At 42.3% G+C, this 21,057-nt stretch overlaps 1 protein-coding gene across 1 annotated transcript in view; it reads left to right on the forward strand.

Annotated features, from left to right (window-relative positions):
• The first annotated feature begins 429 nt into the window (after positions 1 to 429).
• gpc5b (glypican 5b) overlaps positions 430 to 21,057 on the forward strand; it is a 50,089-nt gene continuing 29,461 nt past the window's right edge. Inside the window, exons 1-6 of the mRNA XM_063012735.1 lie at positions 430 to 803; positions 3,761 to 3,922; positions 8,705 to 9,408; positions 11,802 to 11,971; positions 12,966 to 13,025; positions 13,175 to 13,297. Coding sequence (XP_062868805.1) covers positions 638 to 803; positions 3,761 to 3,922; positions 8,705 to 9,408; positions 11,802 to 11,971; positions 12,966 to 13,025; positions 13,175 to 13,297 — 1,385 coding nt within the window. The 5' untranslated portion in view covers positions 430 to 637. The remainder of the gene's footprint in view (positions 804 to 3,760; positions 3,923 to 8,704; positions 9,409 to 11,801; positions 11,972 to 12,965; positions 13,026 to 13,174; positions 13,298 to 21,057) is intronic.

The following is a 21,057-nucleotide window of genomic DNA, read 5'->3' on the forward strand; positions in this document are numbered from 1 at the left end:
CGGTCTGGGTCCTTTCCTTGTGGAGTTTGCATGCCATGTTCTCCCCTGTCTGCGTGGGTTTCCTCCCACAGTCCAAAGACTTGCAAGTGAGGAGATGCAAAATTGTTCATGACTGTGTTTGACATTAAACTAGAACTGATGAATCTTGTGTAACGAGTAACTACCGTTTCTGTCATGAATGTCTTCTGTCTGCAACCTTTAGAGAAAGTTTGTTTAGAGGACTGTACAGCATTATGTAGATCAGTATTAGATCATTTTCTCTCTTACAAGGTCTTTATTGTGTGTGTGTGTGTGTGTGTGTGTGTGTTTGGGGCTGTGTTGGATTGACAGTCCTGCAGCTATAGTGTCTCTGAGGGGAAAGTGAGAGGAGAGGGGGGCACAGACTCCAGAGTCCCAGCCAATTCCACTCCTCCCTGAATTAGGCAGCAGTGCTTCTTTTAGCTCCCGAAAGCCCCCTGAGCGGATGGGAATTTAGAAGCATGTGAAATTCAGCACAGCTCTCCTGAATTATTCACAAAACGCACCTTCTAAATGCCGGACCTCAGAGAATCTTCCTAGACGACACTGCAGAATTTTTGTGCACATCTCTGTCACTCTGTTATTATCAGCGTAGGAGACTATGGATTGAAATGGTGCAATGCTCCGGGAGACCCTGCTGCGAGTTTGGATTTGTTGGATGTTGAGTTTTGTGCTTCTCTGGGGAGTAAAGAGTGCAGGTGCACACAGCTGCCATGAAGTCAAAACGGCCTTCCAACTTCGACAGATCGGCCCTTTAAAATGGGTCCCAGAAACAGCAGCAACAGGTCAGTGTGTGGGGGGTCTAAACCTGGGGTTAGGGTTTGGACTTCAGCAGTGCTCTGGGTGGAACTGCTTTGTACAGCATTTATTTGTGTCCAGAAACCATGTAGGTGTCTATTCTACACATCTGAGTTTTGCCTGCACAAGTGTGTAACGTGTCATGTATATTATTATATATATTTTATATTTAATGAATAATTGTAAGATTTTAATTGAACGCCTTTATTGCGTCTCTTTATTAGGGGTTGATATTTTTTACCACATCATATTTGCCTACACTTACATGATGGATGGTATCATGATATGGTCTTGCTGGCTATTTTAAGGGTCACTTTTGCAGCTCTGTGTGACTTTTGTTTAAGAACATTTTGTCAAGTCATTATTTGAGCTATTGGCCGGCCAGGTGTCTGCACAGACATGGTTGTCTGTGTCTTAGATGAGAGATGGTAAATTAGCACCTGTCCAGGGTAGTCCTGTCTCGCACCCAGTGTTTCCTGGTGAAACCAAAGCCGTCGCAACCCTGACCCAAATAAAGCAGTTGATGAAAAAATTGATGATGTGCATTGCTGGTGTCTTTGTGAGCGGGGTTTTAAGCACATTGGAAACTCATATGCCTTAAATTCTATCTATATCATATTAAATAGTATAGAAAATGGAAGTGATACTAGTACATATGTACACATATATCATGCATTTACACATGATTACATTACCTTTACCCCTGTTGTCACAACCAAACTGAATATAAGCCACTGACTGACTGACAGACCGATGTGATAAATGATAAAATAAGAGATTACAAAGCTCACAGAATGGTTCTTTTCCATACAGCGCTCCATACAGGGTTGCCAGATGCATGTTTTTTCATTATAGAATTAGGCTTCCTCTGAAATGCTATTTTGTATATGGCCAATTAAATATTATGTTTTTATATGTGACCTTAACTTGCATTCACTGACTCATGTCTGTCGACAACACAATGAAATAGTGTGTGCTGTTTAATCATGCCTTTTCCACAATGTATTCTACATTATTTACTCTGTTTAAGTATTTAAACCAAATACATGACAATTCTGCCCAACCTTGTAGAACCCACTTCTCTCATTTTATTAATCAAAACATCTGGAGCAGGTTTTAAGCCCACATGTCACATACTTTTAGTTTTAAAAGTACTTTGTTTGGCTGGATTAGGAATGTTAATTTTAGAGCTTCACTTTTAGATATAGTCTCCACCTGGGTTGGTGTGGTCGTAATACAGAGATTAGAATGTGTGAGAGGTCAGTGAGGGTGCAGTGATCCCAGTCAGCTGTTCTGATCTGTGCAGGGTTGACAGATTCTTCACACAGGACAGGGTAAGGGCATCAGACTGGCAGTTTCCTTCTTTCCTCTTCACACATTGAAATTACAGTGCTGTATTGATGCCCTTACACTAGAGTCTCTGTACCAAAGTAAAGGCTTTACAGAAACAGTGAATTCATTAGATGTACAGACTAGGAACTCGTATTCTAAGTGGTGGACCATTGGCACATTAAGCATGCCACTGGTACTGGCACTGGTACTGGCACTGGTTCTGCATGGCTGGTGTTTGTATGTGGTGCTGCTGGAATTTTTGAGCTTTACACTTATGCTAAAGCGTATTCTGTGCAAAAGCTTGGTTAATCTTTTAAGCAGATATACATCTCATTGTATATGGATAAACCTCATTTAAAAAAAAGATGGGACATTTGGTAAAGTGCAATAGAAAACAAGAATCTGTGATTAGTTCATTCTGCTAAACCTTTATTAAGATGACTCAAAATGTTTTGGTTGACTGACTTGATTGTATTTTGTAAGTATAATGATGCCTGCTACACACTCCTTAAGTTGGGACAGAGATACAATTACTACTGTGTTATATCACCTTTCTTATTAACGACACTTTCTAATGGTTTGATTTTTTTAAATGCATTTTCTCCCCATTTTCCTTCCAATTTTGGCACACTCAATTTGTCTTCTGCCGCTGAGAGATACCCGATTGCATCCGAGGAGAGCACGTTGCTGTACACGCCTCTTCCGACACGTGCACAGCCCTCCTCTTCTCACCCCTGCATTCTGCACAGGCGTCTCTTCCGCCAATCAGGGTCCTTACACAGCATATGAAGAGCCACCCACCCACACATAGTCCGGCCCCCACCCTGCAGATACGGTGGCCAATTATGTCCGCCAGATGGCGCCCAGCCGACCGGAGGCAACACCGAGTTTCGAACCGAGAAATTCAGAATCTTGTTGCTGGTGTGCTAGCGGAATATACCGCTGTGCAACCTGGGCGCCAATGCAAGTGAATTTTGCCCATTTTTGCATAAAGACAGCTGACATTGTTTTATTTTTCTCTTGATAATACACTATAAATTTTTAATAGAAGACAGATTTGTACTGCAGGCAGGTCAGTCAAGCAAGCACACTCTGTGTCCACAAAGCCATGCATGTGAAGAGTTAGGGAAACATTTTTGACTTAATGGCAGCATCTAATTCTCTAAAATCCCAATATACACCTCTGCGTCAATGGTACCTTTACACTTTTGGAAGTCACCCATGCCATGGCTGTGATGGGCTACTGCAATAGGTCTCTGCGCTATCCTGGCGTCTGTATATATTTATATAGTAGATTATCACTGTAACAGTATAGCTGTATGTGTGTCCTTGTACATGTTAATCCACAGTTCTTTTTTATTTACTAAATTTGAAAAAACAAATGTAGGTATACTGTATGTATGTTATACTGTATGTAATATGTAAACCTGATTAAAATGGTCAGTGCATGTCCGCCACAACCAGGTGCTAACAAATAGGATTTGGCTATAATTATCCACCCCAGGATCACTCTCTGTGTAATATCATTTGTATTTTTGTTGGATCATTAGCTGCTCATCCAGGTTATGTATTATATTGCCTTTTAACTTGTTTCGCTGTCGTTTCTGTGCAGGCACGGAGCTTCAGATATGCAAACACCAGGGTCCGACCTGCTGCACACGCAAAATGGAAGAGAGCTACCATGCTGCTGCACACAGGGACACACTCCAGAGCATTCTCTCCTACAACCTTGAGCTCAAGTATCTAATCCTCGGCCATGCAACCGAATTCCAGGGTAAGAGTTAAACTTAGACTGTGTATCAGTAAACGGCACATAATTTGCCAAATAGTGTCAACACAAGCTTAACGAAATGACCAGTCGTCTACAATTAGCTCGTAACCTAGATCAGTAAGGAATATTTAATATGTAGTTTATGTTTGGGGTTACTTTTTTTAATGTTTTTAAGTGAAATCTTAAGTGGCATTTGTGAGTGTAATTATTTTGTAGTGCTTGACAAGCGGTTAAAGTACTGGACTAGTAATCAAAAGGTCACCAGTTCAAGTCCCACCACTGCCAGGTTGTCGCTGTTGGGCCCTTGAGCAAGGCCCTTAACCCTCAATTGCTTAGACACTATACTGTCACAGTACTTTAAGTCGCTTTGGATAAAAGAGTCTGCTAAATGCAGAAATCTGTCCAACCTTTGCTCCTCATAGACTTGGCCTTTCATGGGTATTGCTTTAGTACCAAATCATGATTACAATCACCTGTTGACATCACATGTTTGAAATCACATCATTAATTACTTTATTTACCACATTACTAGCCTTAAATTGCTCCATCCCTACTTATTTTTGAATGTGTTTCAGGCCTGAAATGCAGAAATAGATTTATATTAACAAGTATAATGAAGTAGATCAAACAGAACATAAAATATCTTGGGTTCATCGTGTCCGCAATAAAAATAAGTCAAAGTAAAAGGAAGAAACACTGCATTGTTTATACTATACTAACTTTTTTTGGGGGTTAGGTGTCCGGGCAGGTTTGTGGGAGGACATAATTGTCTGTTTTCACACAAATCGTTCCTTCTGTACTGAGTAATGTTAGTGCAGTTATAAACCTTACACACCTTTTGGTGTGAATGTAGGACAATATGTCCATCCCTACATCCCTTATCCTATTAAAGCTCCTTTGTCTATTTAATAAAACTATAAACAGTGACGGGTGTGTCGCACATTCTTTGTTGCTCCATATTTACCAAATCTTTCTCATCTGGAAACCAGAACATCTTTTTCCCAGTAATTTGTCACATTTTTTAAGGAACCCCCAGTTAAACAAGCACATCCTGTGAACAGACAGGTTGCTCTGATGATGTGGTCCACACCAGAGTTCACTCGGTTCCTTGGAGGCAACCAAGGTTTGAAAACTTGGCCTTCATGGCCAACAAACAGAGAGTCCAGCTACCTTTAGATCATTCAATAAATAAAACTGCAGCAAATGTCTTAGATTTTTACTGAGCCTTCAAACATCTCTCAGCTCATTCTTAAGCTCCTCAGTAAAAGTTTCTACATGAGAAGGTCCCACCAGTCATTTAAACTACCCACTAACTATTCAGTTGCACATAAAACACCTTTAAGCCCATCCCTAGTTCAGACTTGGCTCTCGGTTCCATGTGTGTCAAGACAAATCTTTTAAGACTGGTACAGAAGAAAGCAGCTCTAACATCAACCAACATCTCTCTGCTAACAGAGAGAACACGAAGAAAGTAAAGGCAACACAAAGAGAGATGTAAAAATTCTCCGAGTATCCCGTGGAGACTGCTCATTACGGGGCAATATGTCGTATCCAAAATGGACCACTGATGAATGGGCTGGAAAAGACCGTTTGTGTCGCTTTGTGCTCTTCACGGGATTGTAGATGGTGCCCTGTCAACAGAGCGCAAGCTCTTAAAGGGCTTTTATTCCTCTGTGTGAGAGGATTGTAGATTGAGACAGTTGTTGCTTTGGTCTTTCACCCACTAACATTTACTTTGTCGGGGTGTGTTAAAGGGTACAGTTATCACTAATGAAAGAGGACTACTGGCTGACACAATCTGTTTTTGTGGGGTGAGAATTAGGAAAGTCTCTGTACATGCTGCAATTTATTCCTAAACTGGATTCCACTCAGGACTGGATTTCCTGAACACTTATCACTTTATATTAGCTTAAGGAACTTCAGTTGGTTAAATCGTCATCACACAAACATCAGAGTATTGAGTTGACAACAATCTTTGACCTTTTCTTTGCTTTCTGAAGTAACTAGCAAACTAATTAACCACAGCCATGTATCATATTGTGTATGTACTATGGGAATAAACATGATTTTATGAACTTCCTGTGTAGTAATGAGCATTAATTGCTACTTCAAATTAACAGAAACAAAATAACATATAAACAACACATAGACATCCGCAGTTCGCAACAGAGAAAGTGGACAAGACAGGGACAGCGCAGAAAGCTGAAAACTGGAATGTCACAATTCGACAGGTTGCTCCAGTCATCTGTGACAGACCAGCTCTCGGAAAAAGGAAAAATGGGGAACTTTCAGAACCAGCCAAACTGGCCATGCATAAGCAAAACCCACCAACTGGTGCAGCTTGCGCATAACAGACTTTAATGGGTGGAGTCTGCTCCAGAAAAGGGATGTCACGTCACTTCTGGGGCCCAAAACACTGTAATACCAGGGTGAGCTTCCAGAAAGCTGAAGAATACTGGCATCACATACCAGCTGGAGGCTGGACTGGTCAGAGTGGTCCAGTATCACATCTTCAGAGAAAAGCAAGCTGGCAAGTATGAAAGGGAGAAACAGTGATATATAGAAAAAACTTTCACATTAAGATAATTAACGCTTATCAGGTGCAATCAGGAGAAACTGACACATCAGTCATCTGCGCCTCCGTGCCCCCTCTGCCAGCCAAAATGATAACGCAGAAGAACATGATCCTTAACGTGACTCACTGCTAAATTCATTCAGAAGATGAGACACATTACAAATGCCCCTAGTACTTTTCTGGTTACTGGACCACTTTACATCTTTCAAAACAGCTCTCTCTGCTGTAAATCCAGCATGTCAACAGTCAACACATCGCTCATCCAAAAAGGAGCTGAAATGCTTTCATAGCCGCTGATGTGTCAAAACTGAACCCAGAGCTTTGAGTAGCACCGACATCTGCTGGTCACATCAGTATACATCACAATCAAGCGATATAGTATAGGCCTCACTCACGATGACAGAAAATCAAAGAAGTGGAATTATCCTCAGCTTTAAAAAGCCTCCAGACTCTGACACACAATGTCTGCCATGTGCTAAAATTGGTTTTATAATCTACTGTCAAATCCCTCCTGTCTAAACTTTAGCCCAAAACAGCCGGGTCAGAAAGGCGAGCGGATTAGAGCTTGTCAGCGGTGATTAAAGCGGTGGGAAGAGGAATTACATGTATAGGAAGAGATGAGGGCAGTGATCGGAAAGATGGAGATCAGATGGTGTTTCACACTGGATAAATGGCAGGGCGGTATCATTCATGGTATAAAGATTTTAGTCTTATTTGTTTTGGAGTGAAGTAAAATGTTTAGAGGGTTTCAGTTCTGCTCGGCTGTTGTAATATAAACCGGAAATCTAGTAGTGCTTTTTTACTTCATCAAAAAACATGGAGCTGCTTAAGAAAAACATTGAAACTCCTCAAAATTTGGCATAATTTTACTCTCTAGCAGGCCATTATCAAACAGATGTAAGTGTTTAAGATCATTCCAGGTCATTTTTACACCAAAGTATAAATCTAAGTTGTACATTTTGCATCCATACACACAGATGTATCATGGTCCAGCCATGCTCAACCCTTTCATCCTCTTCGATCCTCGGCTGTATATGGCCACATTTACCGTTGCTACTTTGCTCCTCGGCTGAGTGTGGCTGCGTTTACCGCTGCTACCCTGCTGTATTTTTGTGTTTTTCATTTTCCTGTCTGTCTTTATTGTTCTGTGTTTTGAAAATTGTGAGTGTCTTTGGGTTTTTGAAAAGCTCTAAAGCTCTTCGTCCTCCCTTTGTGGCTGTAACAGCATCCACTTTATTCAGTCAAAAGCACATTAGTGAGGTCAAGCACTGATGCTGGACGTAAAGGAATCATGGCTTGCGATTGACATTTGAATTCATCCTACAGATGATCAGTCAGGTTGAGGTCAGGGCTCAGGGATTTTCTACACACTGACCTCATCAGACCACGGCTTGGTGGACCTTGCCTTTGTCATTCATAAACAAGTATGTGTTTAATTACTTTCTGAAAAGCTGTTCAAAATTATTGCCAAAGAGTTTTTCCAATTCATTTGGATTTACCCCTATCCTGGTCAGTGTCATAGTGGCATGGACACTCTGTACCGGGTGCCAATCCATTGCAGGGCTACGACCACCCCCCCCCCCCAGACAGTGCCAGTCATGTCTGTGTAGACGACTGGCCGATTTGAACCAAGGTCTCAGCGGTGGTACTAGCAAGAGAGTAATAAGTTGAGTGAAGGAGCAGTGCAGTTCATTGCCTATTGTTCATTGTTCCTGCTGCTTTTGGGTCATCATGCAACTTTATTAGGTGGCTCCTGGCTTGTCTAAACAGATGGAAAATATTGTGATGGTTTCATGAAGCCTTCACTAGCAGATTAATGAACTAGTTTCACAGACAGACGTGTTTTAGATGTTTGTTATGGCTGTAATTGTTTTCTGTTTAATGATTTTGTCCCTGAAAATGAAAGTAAGCTAATTCACATCAATCATAATTGCTGCTTGTTGTGTGAAATCTGTCCAACCTTTTATATTAAAACCAAATCCATTTCTTTCTTGGTGTTTTAAAACATTGCTTTTAAGATATGTTGACATGAATGTATTACAAAGTTGCTGCAGATTTGTCAGCTACACATTTATAATGCAAATCTTCTATTCTACCGAATTCCAAAGGTGCTCAATTCAATTCTATTAAATTAAATTCAGTTTTGCACGGAAGATTCCTGTTCTGATTTTGTCATATTTCTGCTGCTGACTCTCTTCTTTCTTCTCCAGACACCTTTCATTCCCTGCTGTCCTTCACTCTCAACCACACCATCTCGCTTCTCGACATGGCCTACAAACCGATCGCCCACGAGGCCCGTCCCTTAGTGTCCGCCCTGTTCTCTGACCTTGCCCTCTACCTGCGTGGAGATGATGAAGTCTCAGTCACTCAGTCTGTGCGACATTTTTATAACGAGCTCTTCCTGCTGGTTTACCGATATCTGTTGAACCCTGGCCTGGCGTCCTCCCCCTGGTCATCGGAGGGTGCCGAGTGTCTCCGTGCCACGCGGCAAGACCTCGACCCGTTCGGCGCTCACCCGCGCGAACTGGCACGGGGGCTGGAGCGGGTGTTAGGAGTCGGCCGATCCCTCATGCAGGCTCTGACGGTGGGCGTCGAGGTTCTGAATGCTACAGAGTCACTGGGCCTGGCAAAGGATTGTGGAAGAGCGCTAGTGAGGATGCAGTACTGCCCGCACTGCAGGGGTCTGACACTGATCCGACCGTGCCAGGGGCTTTGCCTTCACGTAATGAGGGGCTGCTTAGCGGGCCTGGCTGAGCTGCAGAGTCACTGGAGAAACTACATTGCTCTGCTGGAGGGCACCAGCGCTGCACTGGCGGGAGGGCACGAGCTGGAGATCACTCTTTTGGGGATCCGTGAGAGGATCAATGATGCAATCCTGACCGCCCAGCTGCGAGGGCCACAACTAAGTGCTCTGGTAAGTAACACTACTGGCATGTTCTTTGTTCAGCAGCACCACTCTTGTGCCAGCTAATCCTCCATCATATGGAAGTTTTGCTTTGCCGTACTGGCCAGCATTTACATTTACATTTGCAGCATTTAGCAGACGCCTTTATCCAAAGCGACTTACAGTACTGTTACAGTATACAGTCTGAGCAAATGAGGGCTTTACTCAAGCAGCAACCTGGCAGTGGTGGGGCTTGAACCAGTGACCTTCTGATTACTAGTTCAGTACCTTTACCGCTAGGTTACAACTGCCCAGCAAAGAGCCATTCTATACAGAATTGGTTGGGTTACTTCGATTACCTGAGTCATGTTTTTAGCTGCTTCACACTTCGACATCTTGGACGTTATGACTAAGCGCTTACTAACTGAATTGCTGTAGGATTGCTTGGACGCCTCATAGTGCAAATTAACCCGTAAACGTGAGACACTTGAACAGTACACAAATGAAAAACGTTAAATCGTTAAACGTGAATTAGGTAGGGCCTTAATCATCACAGAATGCGACCAACACAACAGTTTATTTTTTATTTTTAGCCATTGTAAGATTAATTTACTGTGACTAGGGCCCAACGATCCAATCATTTAATTGTTAGAGTTGAAATTGTGCAGCCCTGCTTTAAATATTTAGGAGACTGGATATCTGTATTCATCAGCGCTTCAGCAGGATTGGGTGTTGAGTGAAAGTCTGGCCTTGAGCTGACTCTGCCCAGAGCCGACAGCTGCCTGCATGCGTCTGTGTTCAGGGGTGGATTAAGTTTGAGGAACGCACTTACAAGGAATGCAGACCTGCCTTCGGAATAGTGGATATAATTACCGAACCTACTTGCCCCCCCATCCTCTATCTGAAGGACCCCCATGCACCATGTTCATGCCTCCCTCCAGGCTTTTCGGATCGAGTGTTGCTGGCTCGCCGAGATGAGTTCACGTTACCCAAGGTCTGAGTGGGAGGTGGCGGCGTTAGTCTAGAATGTCTCTGCAGAAGTGTATAAGAGCACGTCTGATCTTTAGAGTCGTGGGATGAGACAGTAAAATGTCTATACATCTCTGCAAACTGGATATATGCAGCTATGATATAGCAATGTATGCACTGGTGCGTAGGCTGTTCTCATACTTTCAGACTCTTCCTTTCCTACAGTATTGTTTTTTCTCAGATTTTTCTCAGAAGTCATATTAAATCACGTTAATCATAGACAGCCCTGAAAATATGTTCTAAAAAGTATCACATGTTCATCTAAATGAATAATGCACCCTCACTAACAGACCCTGTTTTTTACTTAATGCTGGTAACAATCTGGCCCAGATCAGCCTATTTTAGGTGAGATCAAACCTAGAAAAATTACAGGCATGTGTGGATGCAGCAACCATTACTTGCTAATGAATGTTGTCTTTAAATGTTGTCTTTAAAAATGGCTTTTTTATGATTTTCAGTTTATGCATATTCCCCCAATTAAGTCATATCCAATTACCTGATCGTATTTTGCCTCTACTGCTGCAGACCTCTATTCCTGACCAGAAGGGCTGTAATTAACTGTGCAGTAGCTGACCGCTTCTTTTCACCTGTATGAGGCGGGTTCACGTGGAGATCCGTATTGCGCATGAAGAGTCACTCACTGATCTCCATTATCCCCCGTCCCTGTGCAGCGGCATCGATCAGCCAGCAGAGGTCGTAATTGCAGCAGGTATGAGGAATCCCGACAGCCCTCGCTCCTTTTAATGAGCCAGTTATTGTCCGTATAGATGTCTGGTCATGATTAAAAAAGACATCAAGAGTAATCTAACCTTACAGTACATTTATTTAATATATTTTTTGGAACAAAACCCACAATTATTGGCTGTTTTTGTCATTAGGATGCTGTAAAGTAAAATATCTTTGCATTTAAAAACATTTAGTTACCTAATTCAGCTATTGGGCTACATGGTTGCACAGCTAATAGTGTGGGTGCCCCTCAGCACCAGGGCTCTGGGGACCTGGATTCAATCCTGGACTCAAAAATCCAAAACATATCTCTGGGAGAGTGTGGTGAATGGGTGTGTATTGTGTTGTGATGAAGCTTTCGTCCAAACCACTTCCCAGCTGGTGTATACTGTTTTAAATATACTATTACAATTTTGGTCTGCACGGTGGCTCTGTGGGTATCACTGTCGCCTCACAGCAGAAAGGTCCTGGGTTCGATTACCAGGTTGAGCGGTCTGAGTCCTTTCTGTGTGGAGTTCTCCCTGCGTCTGTGTGGGTTTCCTCTGTAGAGTTTCTACTCTTGCATTTGTGATGTGTGACCCACCCTGTTACATTCAACATTATTAGATCAAGATTATTAACAGTTAATAAATGACTAAATCAGTGTGTGTGTGGCTCTAACCTTACAGGTGGAAAAGGTGTGCGGCCCCCTGACTGAATCCACTCACGAAAGTCCAACAACAAACACAACACAGAGTCCCACTGTTTCAGTTCAGAACTCGAGTGTGGAGTCTGTCCCATCTCCAAGTCCTACAGCAGAGAACAAGACTGAAGAACACCACATTACACGCCGAAAGAGGTGAGGCTTCCGAAAGATGATGAGTTTGCATACAGATCAATGTATTGTTTTTTTATGTTTGAGCTATTTCAGAATCAAAATAAGCAGATTTTTACAATCAGCTCTTACCTGCTAGATTTAAGTAGTTATGCACAATGCATTAGCACCTCTCTACCTCTTATACTAATTAAAAGTGTGACCACCAGTAAGTAAATATTTAGGTGGTGGATGCAGCACAGCAATGACACCAACATTCATTTGGTTACGAACATAAAGAACAAGCCATTCGGGTGGTGCCGGGGTCTAATGCTCTAGCTTAAAACTACCAGGATCTTCAGCTCTTGAGTCTGAACCCCAGGTGGTGTTATTGACCTGTCCGGGTGCCCATCCAGGCATGACTGGATTTTCCTGAAGGAGAGAATTGGTGGAATTCACCGCTGTTGTACATTTGCGCTGTCTGCTGTGTCTGATTGACATCAGTGATGGATGATGTGGAGCACTCGCAGCGCCAACGACATTGTGATGTGACTGGTGACCGTGCACATGTTGAGGGCATGAGAAACAGTCTAAGCCCTCTTTGGCCAGCACAGGGGGAGCAGTACTAGTGGCAATATTCCAATAGGGGGGATTGAGATGACTAGATTAGGAGCAAATAAAGAAGAGAAAAAAATAAGGAACACTGATTTTAAACCCCTTGCAGACAGCAAATGAAGACGAAGTTTGAACGCAAGGTATGGAATTTTGCGAGTTGTAAAGCTTTAATATCATTTTTCTTCTTTATTTGTGTAGATTTCTTTTGAGTCAGCACATTTATTTAGGCTTCAAATCCAACATTTATGGCCGGTACTGTCCCAAATGCAGATACGTATATACGTATATTTCAGCAATATTTTACCCTCGGTCATCACACTATGTTTATTACTCAGATTTAAATCATTTTACAGTGCTGTATGTATCAGATTTTACTGTCATAATTTTTAGTTTTGGCTAACACTTCGACCTCTGACCTTTGCAGATCTTTGCCTCTGAAGGCATCTAAGCACGACAAGCCCAGAAGTGTGAGGAGAATCTCTAGGTAAGCATTGTGCTCTTTGACCAGTCTGTGTGCATTAAAGAAGGCGTCACGCTGGATGAATGTTGCTTTTAACCCGTTATACTTCATATACATAAGCATTTTATTATTGCTGTAGTTATAGGCTTTAACCAAGCCTATTTCATTCCCAGGGAGTTTATGGGCTACATTCAAGGGTACAAGACCTTCTTCTTGACGTTACCAGAGTCGCTGTGTGAGAGTGAGTTGGTGGGGGATGAACACACCTGCTGGAATGGGGAGGATGTGGTGGAGAGGTAAGACATCATCTAAACTCGTTACAGATACAAATGTTCAGGGATGTTCGCATACTTTAGTTTTATAGTGTAGAAAGCAAAGCCAGCTGAATGATTTCCACCTTTTTGGACGCTCAAAGAAGCTTTAAGGCGACGAAGATTTTCATGTGATGATGATGTGAAAGCAGCGCTGCATGGCTACACGCTCAACCCAAAATATTTTTGCTGATGGCATTAAAAAGTTGGTACAATGCTGGGAAAATGCATCGGAAGGAGACGATGTAGAAAATTTATGTCATTTGTTTTTGAAATTCTTAATAAATAGAGTTAAAAATACAAGACCATTTCCAAACCAGGCTTTTCCTACAAAGCTGAGAGGTCCATAAGACTGGACTGGGAGGACTGGGACAGGGCTGAGAGGGACAGCAGTTGCCATGGCTTTTGGAAATCTTTGCCAGGACTGCTTTAGGACAGAAGCTTCATTTAGAAAGTCCTGAAACGCCATTGTCACACAAATGAGCTCCCTTGAAAAACACACAATCTGAACAAACATCAGAATATAGGCACTATTTCTGTCCCAGCGAATAGCCAGTGTTTTTTTTAATCATGGTGGACACACACAGACTTGGCTTGATCCACCTCACGGTCCTGCGTGCTGCTGGTTACCCCAGGAAAAGTTGTAAAACTGCCTCGGTTGGCCTTTCAGGCGCTGAGGGTTAGCGAAGCGGTAATCCTCAATCATTTCTTCATTAGAGTTAGACAGAAAAGACTGCAGTTAAAGACTGGATCAGCATCCCTGCTCGCAGCCCTGCCGAAATCCCCTCATTGTACTTGTACTGATTGGTATGGTGGACTGGCGCTGTTAATATCTGGTGGGCCTCTGGTGGCACAAGTACCACGTTGTCCTGGGAACAGAGTAAAGCAAACATTAGCGGTACGTTTGGCTTAGCTAGAGTGGCGTTTTTGAGGGGTGATGGAGTGCACCCTGTGCTCATGTTAGACTTTTTTCTAACATGTAAACAGCTGCATGTGCGACCGTGTGGTTCGGACGACCTGAGTACAGGGACTGTATGTGTCCTACACGGGTGAAAGGAATCAGTTGTGCTCCAGTGAACAGTTAAATGTGTATTTATGACATGGTTTTCAACCTTTCTGTTCTTTTAAGAGCTCACAGTTTATTTTTGTGACCTCAAGACCCTACTCCTTACCCCTGGGGTTTTAATTCTAGTGCATTATAGCATATTCTACAGAATGTGAGATAGGTATTTGTAATAAATCAATCATATAGGGTCTAAATGATTGATGGTAAGTGCTGAAAGGTCTAACCTAGAGCAGAACTCTGAGCTGAAGGTGCTGGGAAATATAGTTAGCCAAATTTAATCAGAAAGACTTGTGATTGTGTGGACTTGACCTCATTATTAAGCATTAAGGCAGTTGTTGGTGGAGTCACGATGCTTCAGGACAGTTATTTATTTTTAATGCTGTTCTGTCTTAGCTGGAAATTAAGTGGACTCATTTAGAAGACTGCTTCAACAGTTTACTGTTGAACTAAAATCCTGAGGAGAGCAGAAGTCATCATCATACCTCTTTGTGGGTGGAAGAGTCTGTCAGCACAGCACATAATCTAATAAAAATGTAATGAAGGACACGAGATGTTTGAAATGGAAAGAGGTAGGGATAAAAATTAAGTAGGGAAGATGAGACTTTTTTAGGGTGGGGACTACAGGAAAGTCTTAATCATAGTGGCTGCTGAGGGAATGAGATGTTTATATAATGGTCAGATGTAGGTCACCACACCTCTTCACTGCTATTAAAATGGTGCTGCTAGTCGACATTTACTGAATCTGTTATATGTGTGTTATATATGCATTATAACCAAGCTTGCACAGTCCTGGACAAAAATAATTAATTATTTTGTCTTCCCAGATTTTGGAAAATGATACATGTTTTTAAAGAAATAATATGTAGGAGTTGGTTTGGTGGACAAGACATATGTTATAGGAATAGTTTCTTGACTGTATGGTGCAAATGTTTTGCCTGTGCAGTACTGGTGCAAATAAAAGGTTTATTTAAGAAGGACTATTTTAATAATATTCATTTCACAAAAACAGATATACTATATATTTCTTACTCAGCTGTTGGTTGTTGCCTTACAATATTAAAAGGGACTATATGGACCCCCCAACCACTTTCCTTTTTATCTGGACAGCTGGATCACACATGTATTGTTGAGTTGAGTTTAAAAGGCGTTGAGTTTCAAGGTACCAGTGTACTTATATATTATATAAAATACATGTGTGATCCAACTGTCCAGATAAAAAGGAAAGTGGTTGGGCGGTCCATATATAGTCCCTTTTAACATTGTAAGGCAACAACCAACAGCTGAGTAAGAAATATATATGTTTTTTTTTATTTTTTTTATAAATTTTTACCCCTTTTTCTCCCCTTTTAGCGCATCCAATTGTTCAATTAGCATCGTGCTTCCTCTCTGTCTATGCCGAACCCTGCCCTGACGGAGGTGATTGAAGCTAACCCGTATCCCCTCCGAAACACGAGCAGCAGCCAGATGCATCTTTGCCACCCACACATTGACGAGCCTGGCGCCACCCAGCGTTGCATGCGGAGAGACACACCCTAAGGGCACCCTCTCCCATCTCTGTGTAAGCGCCTCCAATCAGCCGGGAGAGAACGCAATCGCATTCTGACAGAGAGAGACCCACATCCGGTTCTTTGTCCCACCCCCCACATGAGCAACCGGCCAATCGTTGCTCATATAGCCACTCAGCTTCGAACCGGTAAAGCAAGGCTGGATTCGATACCACGCTCTCAGAATCCAGCCCTGGTTGCAGCGCGTTTCTTTTTACCGCTGCGCCACCTGAGCGGCTGAGAAATATATATTTTTTAACACACCGCTCAAGCCAAGCGCTGAACAAAGCGGCAGTCGCACACACATCGAATTTAAGGTAAATGCTGAGATTAAGGGTATAAATTTCTCGACTTGGGCATTGAGTTTTAAGATTTCAAAGGAACGTTGAGTTACAAGGTACACTGTACAACAAAGTGCATCAAAGTATTTCCAGTTGAGTCAATCAACCATTTCCATTTTTTATATTCATTAGTGTCATTATAGTTTGTGGAGCACTAAACGGCTTTGAAAAAGGGTTTGCAAAAAAGGAAGCATGTCTAGTGTTTGTTAGCAGAGCATAGTGGACAATATAGTTATTTCACTAAGAAAATTACAGAGTTAACACTGATTTAAAGAGAGGAAGACTACAATCTTGATGGAGTTTTGAAGTGACTTTATGCTTCTTCCAGCCTGTAGCTGCCCTGTGACACGGCATGAGCTGCTGTTAAAAAAATGCAGCTCCTGGCTTCATGTGTCTTGGAGCTCATATCATAGGCTAATAGATCTGGTGCAACAGTGGAGACTCAGTGTGCTGGAATTTGCATGACATAAATCGGGAGAAACATTGGGCAGAATAACGTGTGTGACTTACTTATTCATTAGGCTAATTAGGCATTTACCTCAGCGTATAAGTTTACTTCTCACATTTAGACCTTGCACTGTACAGCATAATTTGCTATAATATGTAATTTTGTCCATACATTCTTACTGTGATCAGGAAATGAAATGAAACATGAAAACACAGAATATTTCATCACGCTGCCTCATGTCTGCTGTCGGTGCATAAAACCCCTGCTTGTGAAATCGAAGCGAATTCTCTGTGCTTTAGATGGTTATTGTGTGATAGAGAATCGAATACTGGTTCAGGACTGTGACTGATGCTTAAACTATAACGATTTATCTACACATTTAATCAGATCAGAATTGTTTTTGTAGCGTCTCTCGTCTATTAGAGAAGACAGACACCGGAGAAATTCCTCTCTTTACACCCTGGACTCTGATGATTAATGACGGATCGTGCACAAAGTGCCCTTTAAAATGGTCGTAAATCAGTTGCAGTTGTCGGCGCCAAACAATGTCATTTATCAGCTATCCATTTTAATTGTCAGTGCTGTAAACTAAGAATAACTGAGGAACCAGTTCAGCACGTGTGTACATGAAATCCTTCCTTCTCACCTCATTCTCAAGCCTAGTCTTCATATATAATAAACTACACCGATCAGCCATAACATTAAAACCACCTCCTTGTTTCTACACTCTCTGTCCATTTTATCAGCTCCACTTACCATATAGGAGCACTTTGTAGTTCTACAATTACTGACTGTAGTCCATCTGTTTCTCTACATGCTTTTCACAAGCCCCCTTTCATGCTGTTCTTCACTGTTCAGGACCCCCACAGGACCACCACAGAGCAGGTATTATTTAGGTGGTGGATCATTCTCAGCACTGCAGTGACACTGACATGGTGGTGGTGTGTTAGTGTGTGTTGTGCTGGTATGAGTGGATCAGACACAGCAGCACTGATGGAGTTTTTAAATACCTCACTGTTACTGCTGGACTGAGAATAGTCCACCAACCAACTAGGTCCAACTAGGTAGGAGTGTCTAATAGAGTGGACAGTGAGTGGACACGGTATTTAAAAACTCCAGCAGCGCTGCTGTGTCTGATCCATTCATACCAGCACAACACACACTAACACACCACCACCAGGTCAGTGTCACTGCAGTGCTGAGAATGATCCACCACCTAAATAATACCTGCTCTGTGGTGGTCCTGTGGGGGTCCTGAACAGTGAAGAACCGGGTGAAAGCAGGTTAAAAAGCATGCAGAGAAACAGATGGATTACAGTCAGTAATTGTAGAACTACAAAGTGCTTCTATATGGTAAGTGGAGCTGATAAAATAGACTGTGAGTGTAGATCAAGGAGGTGGTTTTAATGTTGTGGCTGATCAGTGTATTTGCATATATTTATAATTCCTCTCTTCATTTTTGTTATACGTATTAATTCTTCCACAGAATAAATGTGATAATACTTTGTTTTTATCATAACGAGTGGAATAGATTCACATCCAGGCAAATATCAAACAGTTTATTATTAAGAGTTTTCAGCTTCAGAGTCTCTAATGGATTAAAATGATCTGAATGCAAACACTGTCGACAATCAAGTCCATAGTTGACCTTTGATTATTATTCACCAGCGGGGGTTTTATCATCCACTCTGCATGTGTAATGAAAGTCTTAACCTGTCCGACCTTTTCACACGGCGCTGTCGATGACAGAGTCTGCTGTGCACGGCACCCTGCACAGCCACAAAACAATCGTTCCAGCTCAACATGACAAAAATGACTCCTCATTGTACACTTACTGATTTAATGAGCAGTCTGCTGACTATTAACCGCTGTTATTCTTTAGGTTAAGTGAAGAACTGGATGCAGAGAAGGTAATAAAGATATAAACATGCTCTCCCTTTGAGTGTGGATTACCTTAAAAATTATTGCACCTTTTCTGACCTTTCCCATGCTTTAGAGGTACCAGGGCTTCTCTGAAGGAATTTGGATCCTATCCAGTTCACTCAAGCTTATAAAAACTAATTTAAACAGACTGATGGGGTGCTTAAGTGCCACAGCCAGATGATTTCATGGGTGTGAACATGGGGAGGGGGACTTTGACTGGTCATATGTAACCTGCTGGTACTACTGCCCAAACTATACAATCTTCTTGATATTTTGTCTGGCAGCTTTCTGATAAAACAGCAGTTTTTGTGTGGCTTCACATATTAGAGGAAGCACGTTTCCCCCCTCATCCTTCAAAGTTGGTAGATGCCTCAAGGTAGTTCATTTCTAAATCGAAAACATTTGCTAAGCTTTTATTTCCATACTTGGATGCCCACACTAAACATCTGTTTTGTTTTTGGCAAGCAGCAACATGGCATAAATCATGAAACTGTGCCAAGACAAACACAAGTTGTGTAGATACAGAGCCCAACCAGGCTGGTGGCACCACTGAGACTTGTACCCAGTTGGTGGTCTAGTAAATTAGACCGCTGCACCACTTGTTTCATATCTAAAGTCCCTGCATTACCCTTTGTAGGACGAGTGGCACAGCGATCTAATTTACTAGCTCACCAACTGGGTACAAGTCTCAGTGGTGCCACCAGCCTGGTAGCTCAGCAGTTACGGTACTGGACTAGTAATTGGAAGGTTGCTAGTTCAAGCCCCACCACCACCACCAAGTTGCCACTGTTGGACTCCTGAGCAAGACCCTTAACCTTCAATTGCTTGATTGTGTTGGAAAAAAACTGAATCTGTGGCTGCACTAAGCCCTGTTAACATAATGGTGAACAACTGAAGTGACCAGCAAATATCCAAAGCGACTTACAGTACAGTATGACCGTATACAGTCTAAGCAATTGAGGGTTAAGGGCCTTGCTTAAGGGCCCAACAGAGGCAACCTGGCAGTGGTGGGGCTTGAATCAGTGACCTTCTGATTACTAGATCAGTACTTTAACCACTAGGCTACAACGTCCCAATTTAATTTGAAGGAGATGCTACGCTTGCCTGTTGGTCATGTTTAAATGCACGTGTGTTTGGACGGGACAGAAAACCAACCGCCTGAATGAATTTGGTTTGTTGATGGGTTTCTGTTCAAATCTCTGAGCCTCCTCAAACATTGCAAAACCTTGGACCTCCACAGTGAGAGTGCAGGTAACATCCTGAACCCTCGCCAAGGTTTGAAGCAGGAGGTTCTTGAGAACCGCAGGCGTGGGACACACAAGACGGCAGGTTTTAGTATGCAAGAAGAGAGTTTATTATTTATGCTCAGCTTGCCATGGTATAATTAATTGGAAACAGGTGTTGGTGCATGGGTAATGAGGAGAGAGGATGTGGGTGCATTCGTAATGAGCCGAGCCGCGATGGGCAGGCGACTGGAGCTTTGACTGAAGTCACTCAGCTGTCATTCTTATTACCTGAAACGTCTGTATTGTTAAGGTGATTGTAAATGAATGGACAGGACCACCGTGTCTACTTCTTATTCATTTGTCCTGCTTTATATTTTTCTACTCGATCACTGCTTCTCAGGTTTGTACGTTTTTAATGTACAGTTTTTGCATATTCAGACCAATGCACATTTCTAAAAGAAAGTATTCAGAATACAGTAAATTTTAGAAGCATACATTTGAAATATTGTTCTGCTAAGAGCGCTCGAGCGGCGCAGCGGTAAAACATGCTAGCACACCAGTGCTGACATTTCAAACTCGTGAACTTGAATCTCAGCTCTGCTATTAGCAGGCTGAGTGCCTATACTGATAATCATCGGCTCGTCAGAGGGTGGGATTGCCGGAGGGAAATTCTTCAAAACTGCTGCAATTACGACCTCTGCTGCCTGAACAGTGAGACGGGGAATAATGGAGATCAGTGTGTGACTCTCAGTGCATGATAAGGATCTCCATATGAACCTACCTTGTGTGGTTAAAAAAGAAGTAGTTGGCTACTGCACTCGTGTGTGTGTGTGTGTGTGTGTGGGGGGGGGGGGGGTTGTCAGGAAGAAACTTTAAATGCAATCAGGTAATTGGATACGACTAGATTGGAAAGACTTTATTGATTCCCTTGGGGAAACTTGTTACAGGAGTATGAAAGATTACATATTGCACTTTTGAATAGCACCTATAGGACATGTAAATGTTACATATATATTACATATTATTGTAAGCCCTGATAGCTGCAGGAATGAAAGACCTGCGGTAGCGCTCCCTGCTACACAGGGGGTGGAGGAGTCTGGTGCTGAAGGAGCTTGTTAGAAGCCCTACAGACTTACTAAAATATTTACTTTCCTGCTTGAAATCATACAAATCTAAACAAAGTAAAAACTAACTGTG

Source organism: Trichomycterus rosablanca, chromosome 17 (assembly GCF_030014385.1).
Source record: "Trichomycterus rosablanca isolate fTriRos1 chromosome 17, fTriRos1.hap1, whole genome shotgun sequence".
NCBI lineage: Eukaryota > Metazoa > Chordata > Actinopteri > Siluriformes > Trichomycteridae > Trichomycterus > Trichomycterus rosablanca.